Source organism: Myotis davidii, unplaced genomic scaffold, assembly GCF_000327345.1.
Source record: "Myotis davidii unplaced genomic scaffold, ASM32734v1 scaffold330, whole genome shotgun sequence".
In the NCBI taxonomy this organism is placed as follows: domain Eukaryota; kingdom Metazoa; phylum Chordata; class Mammalia; order Chiroptera; family Vespertilionidae; genus Myotis; species Myotis davidii.
The window spans coordinates 5908854-5918815 of NW_006283770.1; the positions used below are offsets into that span (position 1 = coordinate 5908854).

Consider the following 9962-nt stretch of genomic DNA (forward strand, 5'->3'; position numbering starts at 1 on the left):
ACTTTATCTGTACCACAAATATCACAACAGCACGTATTTACTATAGCTAGCTGATTACTATGCACCAGACTTTGTTCTAAATGTGATCATCTCATTCAAATTGCCAACAATCCTATGAGGTTGATACTAGTATTATTGTTAAGTTATAGATGCCAAAACAGAGGCATGGTTCATTTAGACACTTGCCCGACATCACAGAGCTAGCAGGTGATAGAACCGAGATTTGAATTCAAGCTTTCTGACTCCAGTGTTCATACTTTCTAAACTAATACTATATGCTGCTGCACACTCAAATATTTGTTCAATAAATAAATAAACGTATCCACAAAATTAACAGCATCACTAAACTATATCATTGGAATAACAACAACACAGAGTATGTCAGGCACTTTCTAAATAGCATACCTATTTTAGTCATGTAATCCCATTGCAACCTTACAAAGTAGGCACTACTGTTACTATTTGTTCAATAAATAAATAAATGTATCCACAAAGTTAACAGTATCACTATATAACAGTAAACTATATAATTGGAATAACAACAACACAGAGTATTTACAATATGTCAGGCACTTTCTAAATAGCATACCTATTTTAGTCATGTAATCCCATTGCAACCTTACAAAGTAGGCACTACTGTTATTCCCACATTACACATGAGGGCACTGAGGCACAGAGAGGGGAAGTTTTTCTGTCCCAATATCATCTTGGTAGTAGGTGGCAGTTCTGGGGTTCAAGCACCGGCAGTCCCTAATCAAGCCTGTTCTCTTACCCTCCATTCTATACTGCCGTATTGGTGAAAGCCCATATTTGAAGAGAGCAGGTGGACTCCCTCTCTTTATGTTTGTCCTTCCAAGGTTCACTCATGATTGTTACACGAGTAATTTATTATTAACTTTGAGCTGACTTCAGAGATGGAGATAAAAGTTCCTCCTTTGCATGGATGAATTACAAAAGGGGGTAGGTAGCCTCTTCCTTCTAGTGGACACAGCTCCATAGCATGGTGAAGGGTCTTCCCGGAGAGCCTTCTGCCTCTCTGTCCTGGCCCTTTGGTCGGGTGTCCTCGTGAAAGTACCACATGCATATGCATATGCAGTAGCTCTGGTTACACTACAGAGAATTGTCAAACTAGTGCATGCACAGTGAGAAAAAGAGAAAAAGCCATGAAAAATCCTGAGCCATGGTGCATGAAAGGAAAATCTGGCTAAAATGTGCTAAACCCTTTCCAAACTTCACTAAGATTTCAGGTGGACAGGGTGCTTCTCATTAAGCTCTTCAGTTTCTCTTTAAGTAATAAAATAATGTTGGTGGGATCCCTTCTGCAGATGATAAAGTATCATACAAATAATATGTTTCCTCGATATTCAAATCTTATATCTTATGTTTATAAGGGTCCTTCCCTCGGGTCATAAATTAATACAGTTCCTCATGTTGTGGTGACCCCCAATATCATTGTTACAAATTGAAAACATAATTAAAGCATAGTGCTTAATCACAAAAACAATATGTAATTATATATGTGTTTTCCGATGGTCTTAGGCGACCCCTGTGAAAGGGTCGTTCGACCCCCAAAGGGGTCGCGACCTACAGGTTGAGAACCACTGCTCTATAAAATGACCCTTTAAATGTACATGGTTAAAAAATGCACATGGTTGAAATTTTATCCAATGACTATGCCAGCACAATAAGAATTTAAAAAGAGACAGCCTTAGCATGAGGTAGCCTTTTTCTCAGACACAGTACTTTTGGAAGAGTAGCTAAAAACAGAAGTGAAAAGAACAGAAAAATTTTAGCTCAAGGTTAGATGACTCTAGTCAGCTCATTTGGACAAAGGATAGATGTGTTCATTCTAGAGTTTGGGTATTCAGCAGTTTTAGAAGGTGTGCTATAAATGTAGGGCAAAGCAATCTAGCTTTAGAAGTCAGATTTCACAGACTATGGCCTGGGTGCAATGTCCAGAGAATAGGTCAGGTTGGTCCGTTGCATAAAAGAAAAGTGAAAAATAAATCAGATAGGCATATAGATGAAATAAGCAATATGACCACATATTTCCACATTTCGAGACATGATATTGGAAGTACTAAGCACAGTTAATGGGAGAGACATTGGGAAATTCATTTAAATTTTCCACATGCTTCAGGTTTCCCAGATGCAAAACTCAAATAATGAAATCTTTCTTTCCAAGGTTCTGTCACATGCTTAGGTAAAGGACACTATATGGGAGGGGAGGGAGGGGCGGGGAAGAGACACAGAAAAACAACCCTGTTATCTTTGCTCACAAAATGATATCTTATAACCTTACCTAATAGATTGGTTAACCACAAGGCCAAATCTTCTTTCATCGGCAGCAAATTAGCTTCATGTCTGCTGGCCAGCCACTGGCTATACTGATGCATATCAGAGAGGCCAGGTCCACTGCGTACCTTTGGGCTCAGAGCAGTGCACATTATTTATCCACTTGTAATACCTGTTTGGGAAACAAAAGAGCAATGGCTTTGGATACAGGCTTCGCTTGTTAACATCTTGCTGCCAATGACAAAGTAAGGAACCAGATCCATAGAGATGTTCATGAAAGGCCGGGTTATTAATTATTAACCCCCAGGAAACACTATTTGCTTTATCTTTTCTGGTCCTATCACTGCTGACGAGCCAGTTGGTAGAAAATAGCAGCAATCAAAGGTCAAAGAGATATATCAAACAGCAAGCACTAAGCTTGTGTCAAACATCATATTTAGAGTCCATTTCTAAGACAAGAAATTCCAATCAAAGTTGTTGATTAAAATTTCAGCATCCAAATTGTAAATCCCCATTGTTGGGCTTAATTTTTTAAACCATAGATTTCTACAGAACTTTAGGAATGAGTGCTAGCAGTGACAATGTTTGCACAATTTATTGTAAACATATGGTCACTACCCTTAAAACTATTACCTATGAGATTAAGCACAGTACTTGGTTCTTTGCAGATGCCTGAGCAATCATGGATTTACAGTTCAGAAAACTGGGGGGGGGACGGGGGGCAGGGAAGAGGTGTTTTTAAAGAGTCCCTACTACCCTACTATACTTTTCTCATTTCACAGTTTTCGAAAATAAAAACCAGATAGGATCAGTGACTTAACCAAGATCATACAGCTAGATTATGGCACAGTCAGCCTTAAACCTGGGTCTTAATATTCTTTCCAGAATGACACATTTTACAAAATATAACCATAATATAACCCAGTATTCTAACAAATACTGCCATAAGTTTTTCTTTTGTCTTACTTTGTGTCATTTCACTTTATGTGTTTTGCATCCTAGGTTTTGTTTGCAACCATCTTTTGAGTAGAAGTGAGTAAATATCTTAAAGCTACAAAATAAAAGTTGATTTCATTAACCTGGTCACCTCATGGGTATCACAGTCTCCTAGGTGGGTTGTAGAAAATTTGTTTGAATATATACTTGGCCTTGAATGTAGCACTTATGTATGCATTACTTATAGGACCTAAGACTACAGAAGTAACATTGAAGCAGCTAAGGTAAGAAGCTCATAAATTTAACAATGTGTATGTCTCTATTATGCACACAAATAGTGCATATGAAGTAACTAAATGCATAACTCAACAAAAAATGAAAATACATTGGCAAGAGGTGAGATTTATGATATAATGGAGTTTTCAGCTATATTTCAATAATTATATTATTTTAAAGTTACCAATACAAGTGTACATAGACTCTTGTCAGTTTTATTCTTTGAAATGTTACATAGTATACCCTTCTAGTTAATCTCAAAGTCAAATTCTCTTAGCATAGGATAATTGTTGTCTTTTAAAGACTGCTTTCGAAAACATAAGATATCGGTGTTTAGAAAAATGTCAGATGTGAACATCTCCCAAACATTTTGCTGTAGTATTAGAAAAGACAGCTGGAGCAGAAACACCTAAAAGGTGTCGCAAATATGTAACTGAAAAGCACAGACAAATGCATTTCTAAACAATTATGCCTTTGAGTAACTTTTGCAAAAAGAAAGGACCATAATTTTTCTTTGAAAACATGTTTTTATAAATCTCTCCATATCTAGCTAGCCATAGTAAACCAGTGCAAATGTGAAACATATGTTACTAAATTATCATTATAGAAACCAGAACATTATCATTGCCTATTCTTTTGTGGTTAATCATCACATTATTCACACAAAATCCTAAAATTTTCTCCAAATCCTGTCATTAAATATCAGAAACCCAAAACATTTTTGCCCCAGCTCTTTGAAAAAATAGGCCTAGTCCCAGGAAAACAAAACCTCTCCCTGTAGCTGGTTAGGATTCCTATAGGCTAGCTGGCCTCAGAAACAAACATTTAAGTAATATTACATTTAAGCACATGATTCATATATTTAAATAACTAATTGAAATCTTAAAAGGGTTACCTCTAAAATGCCTTTCTTCTCAAGACACAATCTCTCCCACTACTTTCCTGAAAGTGAGATGTGGTAGGTCAGTAACTTTAGCTACATCCTATTATGTGCTCTGCAACTTCCATTTAAACATCAGAGTCCTATTCTGCTCAGTAAAAGCAAGAAGACACCTCAGACTCTTAAGCTCATTGTCCAACAAAGAATTCATCAAGGGATAGTTTACAGTAAGCCTAATGGCATGTAACAGTTTCAATGAGTCAGAAGGACACAATCCTTCCCCTCAATGCTTCTAAACAGTGAAGTTTTTATTTTCTTGACAGTGGCACATTTATTTCTCATGGAGTCTGCCCTGTATTTTGCCAGACGTGTAATTCAAACTATCTTCTAATATTTATAGATGATCATGAAGTAAAAACAGTGGGCGTAGTTAAGCAATTTTTGTTACGCTGCTTGGTATATGATCAAAATTCTATGCAAACCATTAAAAAAGTTTTATTTTACCAGGAGGTTAAAATGAGATAAAGGCGGCTTAGTGGGTCATCAACATGCAATAGAAGATAAGCAAGTAAACACATGCCAAATAGGTTGGCACTGAAGAGTCGCTGTCATGGATAGGAACTCTGTTTAAGTCCCTTTTGAAAAAAAAAAATGAGGATTTCAATCCAAATCGAAGCTTTTTTTTTTCATAATTTAAATCACCATCTGTGGTTCAGCTGAAAGTCAGACACTACATGGAGGTCTTGGATTTAGATATGGCCGAGACATGAATAAGAAACATGGGAATGAACCCAGCTCGCAGGAGTGTGGAAGAATTATTCCATGGTGAATAGTTTCCCATTGAAATGATTAAAATGGGGTGAACAAAAGTCAAATAAATTTATATTACCAACTTAAAAAGATCACTACAGGTTGTAGCCTTTTTATGATTTATAATTTTTAACAAATGTTTAATCAGTGTGGATGAGTTGAATTAAATCACAAAGAACAAACCAAAACAAAAAGATCATTTCTGATCTTTTGAATGCATTCAAAAGTTTTCAAAAACCACAAGCGATGCCAAGGGGTAGCTTTTAAAGATGGGAAGAGAAATGATTAATGATTCACTAGACTTGAAGAACAAAGTTAAAGTTTGGGAGACCAAAAAACATTTTTTTTGGGGGGGTATACTATATCAAAACACTGAAAGATGTTAACATTACAATTCATATGATGTAAATATGTAAAAAGCTTGGTAAGTGATTTCAGTAAGAACTAAACAAAGGCAATAGCTTTGGAAAGTGGAGTGAAGACTCAAATGCTGCCTTGAGTCCTCTACACTATGGCTTCTCCAAGGTTTATGGGTCTATCTAAATATGGACAACTCAACCCTCAGGTTTTGGAATTCAGAAAAATAAATTTTAAAGCAAAAAACATGCAGAAACTTAATACAGAACTCTTCAAAGAATGCGTATTTTTTTTTCTTCCTTTCCATAGAAGTGGTTCTGGAATAACCATTATGAGTATGATGAGACGTGAACTAGCCCAGGGGAAGAAGAAAGAATGAATGACTCCGTAAGTAAAATATCATATGTTTAAAGACTCTGTTTAGTCTGTGGCTCCAGAATCCTAGTTGAAGACCTCATAGTTTTAACTTCGAAGATAAAGTATTCTTTCACACCACCTAGAGTTGTGCTTTAATTATGACCAACATGGTTTCTGGTCTATCTCTAGACCTTGTTGACATATTATTAAAAAAATGCATTGCAATATTGCATAGAAAACAGATTGGAAAGAAAAAAAATAAGAATAAGGTAAACATTATATCATTATTGTCTGCTATGACATTCCACTAAAAAGCCCAATTAATGAATAATAATTTGAATTTCAGAATTGGAATCAGAAGTCCTGGGGTCAAATACTAGCTCTATTAACTATCCACTTAATAGCTATTCTATTCTAGTTTTGAGACTTTTTGTTTTGTACCTGAGTTCTTCAGTATGTACATTGGAGGCTAGCATCTCAAATATAATCTTTATGATTAAATATTTATGTCAGTGTTGGCATATATTTCATATTCAATGAATACTAGCTAAATCTAGTATGCCAGCATGAAACTCCCATTGGCTTATTTTTAAAAGAAAAGCAATTCTGTAACAAAGCAGGAGAAGACAAAGGGTAATGAAGAGAAATGAAAACAAAGTACTGATGAACTAAAATCATAAATATTGGAAAATTTAAAAATGAATGAAATGTTGAGCTTTAAAATGAGTAGTTTACATGTATTTTTAAAAACAAATTTTGTTAACAAATTATACTTCATTTTTGACACCAGTTAAAGATAAGTTATTAAGATAGGAGAATGCTAGACCTCCCAAAATAAATGTGAGAGGATGTCATTACACACCTTTCCTACCCTGCACATACTCCTTAACTGTGGCCACTTAAAACAAAGAATGCTAATGAATTCACAGTGAAGGGTCTCCACCCTAAAGGCCACCTTGTTCTCTTCTGCAGCATTCACCTCACTTCTATCTAGTCCATTTTGTGTGTTTGGAGTGTGAAACAATAAAGAAACAACATTCATAGGCCAGTAACACTACCTTTTAAAGTTTAAAACAAACAAACAATACCCCAGGCCAAACACCCTCCCAAAATCTGGAAGGAGAAAATGGTATCTTTCAAGCTAGACTCAAAGAATTGACAACCAAGGATAGCTCTTTCACCATTCTGAGTTCTTCATTCCTATGTGATTCATTTTAGCTCACCAATAACCTCTCTACAATGCTACATATTCTCAACCAATGTCATGAAAGCAAAAGCTTAACCTAAGGGTCTAATCAGAAAATGAAAGCTCAAAATTTAATCAAAAAAGTAATTCTAGATCTTGTAAATAAGTGGACCTCCACTTCTGGCTAAGGGGAACAACTTGTCCACAGATTAAAGAAGCACCAAGCATAAAGTCAAAACAACACTCAGTAGTTTTTCTAATTATGTCATCACATCTTTAAATTTTAAATGGACATTAGAAGATTTACATTTTGTCCAATTCCTGATTCTTAATAAATGATTGTCGTCCTAAAATATTTTTCCCAATGTAACAAGGCTATGTAGCCACAGAGTCATTTACAAGTATCCTATCCTTCTGGTGCCCAATCTCAAGTAATGCTAACTTTCTTCAGAGAATCTTCCAAATCACCCAGGGTGATTTGTCTTGAATCAGCTAATGAGATGCCTGTGACAATAATTCTTAAATCATGACCAAAATATTAAGACTGAGTGGGAACTGATTTCTATGGCATTAGCAATTTTTTTCTTTTTCTTTTTTAATTCTACTAAACCACTTTTCCAAACAATTTAGTACAAGTTTCTGGACCCCTACCAGATTAACTTGGAACATAATTTGAATAGAAAACCACCTGAAATTCATAAGTCAATTAGAATATTTAAAAGACTTCCAGCAAAATTTCATCCAAGTCGATTAGGCAAACCTCACTTCATGAGATTTTGTTTTTTATATGCTGTTTGTAATGCAAAGATTTCTGTTTTTCTTAACTATAATGTTATTGAGAGCTACCAGTTTTCTACTCTCTCTCTCTCTCATGTAAGGGGAGAGCATTAGCAAAAGCTCTATTGAATTGATCCTGAAAATGTTTAAGACAAAAATTACATGCATCTTACTCACTTTGACAAGAGATATATTTTACCTTCACCCCAGGTATTTCCTCTAATCAGAAAACACTGAGTAGAAAACCTTGGTAGTTGCTCAGGAGAAATGCAAAGAAACAGTGGGATCCTATTTGTGCCTCCATATCTAAACCACAAACATACCAAAATAGCCTTAACATCAGCTGCAATCTTAACAAACTCCCTCTGCACACGAATTGCTAGAGCCTCCTTATCTGGTTTCAGCCGCGGTAACTTTGGCCTTCCAAAGGCTCCAAGAGTCTATGAATGCAGACTCGCAGCCTTTGAAACAGAATTCTAAAACCTTGCCTCCCATCCTTAGGGTTAATCTAAGAAAGACCTGACATTTCACCCCTGCAAGTTAAAGTTTTAACTAAGATTCCTTAGCAAGAGACCGGGAAACTCAGTGGCAACCACCTGACCTTTCGCAGCAGGTGAAATAAGTTTTGCCAAGTGAATTTGTTTCCCAATAAAGCATAGTCCACTTCCCAAAAGTATGGTGTTCAGCCGCAAAGTAAAGAAAGAAGCTCCAAGTGTAGTAGCACACAGGCTGAAATCCAAGCTACCTTTCAGTTCAGAGCCCACTCGAGAGCCATGGGCGAAGGCTCCAAGGTCCCAGGCCTCAGCCTCTGTCCCTTACCTTCTCTTAGGCAGTCAGAACCAGGATGCCCATGTTGGAGAGGACCACCACGGCCACCACCTCCCCCTCCACAGTTAGGGGGGAGCATTCCTCGAGAAGGAACTCATTGATGGATTTCAAAGACAGGCTGGGCACACTAGATCCCAGCTGTAGTTAATCAGTGTCCACACCGCGCAGAGGTTGGGGGGAAAGAAGCAATGAGCACAAGGGCTTGTTCTCAGCCTTGCCTCTGTGAATCTCAGGGGACAGGTGGAGAGGAAAGGTGGACTTCCCCTGCCCGGCTGGCACATCCGACCTGCCTGGGCCTTTATTTTAACACTGGGAGGCCAAATGGGTGTTCCTGTGCACAAGCAGATCTTATTTCCTCTGCATAAGACTCCCATACACAACTGATCTAGCTTTGTTGGAGAGGGTTCTTGCCGAGAGGGCGGAGTTTGCAAGAGGGACAGAAAAGTTCTGCAAATCTCTCTCTCTCTCTCTCTCTCTCGTAAGAGGAAGAAGGTGGGGAGGGTACAGGTTTTGATTTCCAAAAAGGTTACCTGGAGGAAAGTACTGAGCAACCCACCCCACCCCCAACTGTGCTGGAGTGTGGAAAACAATGGTTCATTAAGCCCAGCGTTTGCTCCCTCTCCTTTCAAAGAGTAGAAACTGCGGATGGCTGGGCTAGGTTAGGTTATTGGCAATTGCCCTCACTGGGCTGATACAATGTAATTTTGCCAAAAATAATTAATTCCTTCAAAACTGAGTTGTCTCCTCTGCTCCCCAGACAATTGCAGATTCCAAAACCCTGCACTGTGGACTCAGAGAGAACAATGCAGCGCGAATTATTCCCAAAGGGGGTTTGAGTCACAGGCTAGCCATTGTTTGTCCACTTTAAGCAGCCCAACTCTGTCGAACTCATCAAGGAAAACAGAGGTTCGCCCCAAATCACACGTGTCACCCTCCTCCTTCCCATCGTGGCCTTCTGACTCAAGCAAAACATTCAGGATCAATCCGCACTCCGCTCCCTCGCCCAACAACAGCCGGCATCACGGCGACCCCGGCGCAGGGCTGCGTCCGTGTGCAGTCATCACCCGTGTGCATTCATCACCGGTGTGCATTCATCACCCGTGTGCTAATTAGCAGCCCTCACTTCTGTCCCTGGTTGGCTGAGCCGGCCCAGCGGGCTTTTCGCGCCGCAGTCACTGGGGCTGGCCCACCATAGGGATGAGGAACACATGGTCGTGTCCCGTGGATCAGAGAGGCGCCCACTGCGGTGACCACCCGCTC

General features: G+C 38.3%; 1 protein-coding gene across 4 annotated transcripts in view; it reads right to left on the minus strand.

Moving 5' to 3' along the window:
• The window catches only part of GAS2 (growth arrest specific 2), a 117449-nt gene that overhangs the window by 107096 nt on the left and 391 nt on the right, over nucleotides 1–9962 (minus strand). The window contains exons 1-2 of one of the 4 annotated variants that reach the window (XM_006753964.2): nucleotides 8694–9071; nucleotides 2303–2467 (exon numbers count right to left, since the gene is read on the minus strand). In XM_006753964.2, coding sequence (XP_006754027.1) covers nucleotides 2303–2447 — 145 coding nt within the window. In that variant the 5' untranslated portion in view covers nucleotides 2448–2467; nucleotides 8694–9071. Of the gene's footprint in view, nucleotides 1–2302; nucleotides 2468–4402; nucleotides 4491–8693; nucleotides 9072–9962 lie in introns of those variants that run through there. The other 3 variants (XM_015566617.1, XM_015566624.1, XM_015566620.1) reach the window with 3 other exon arrangements.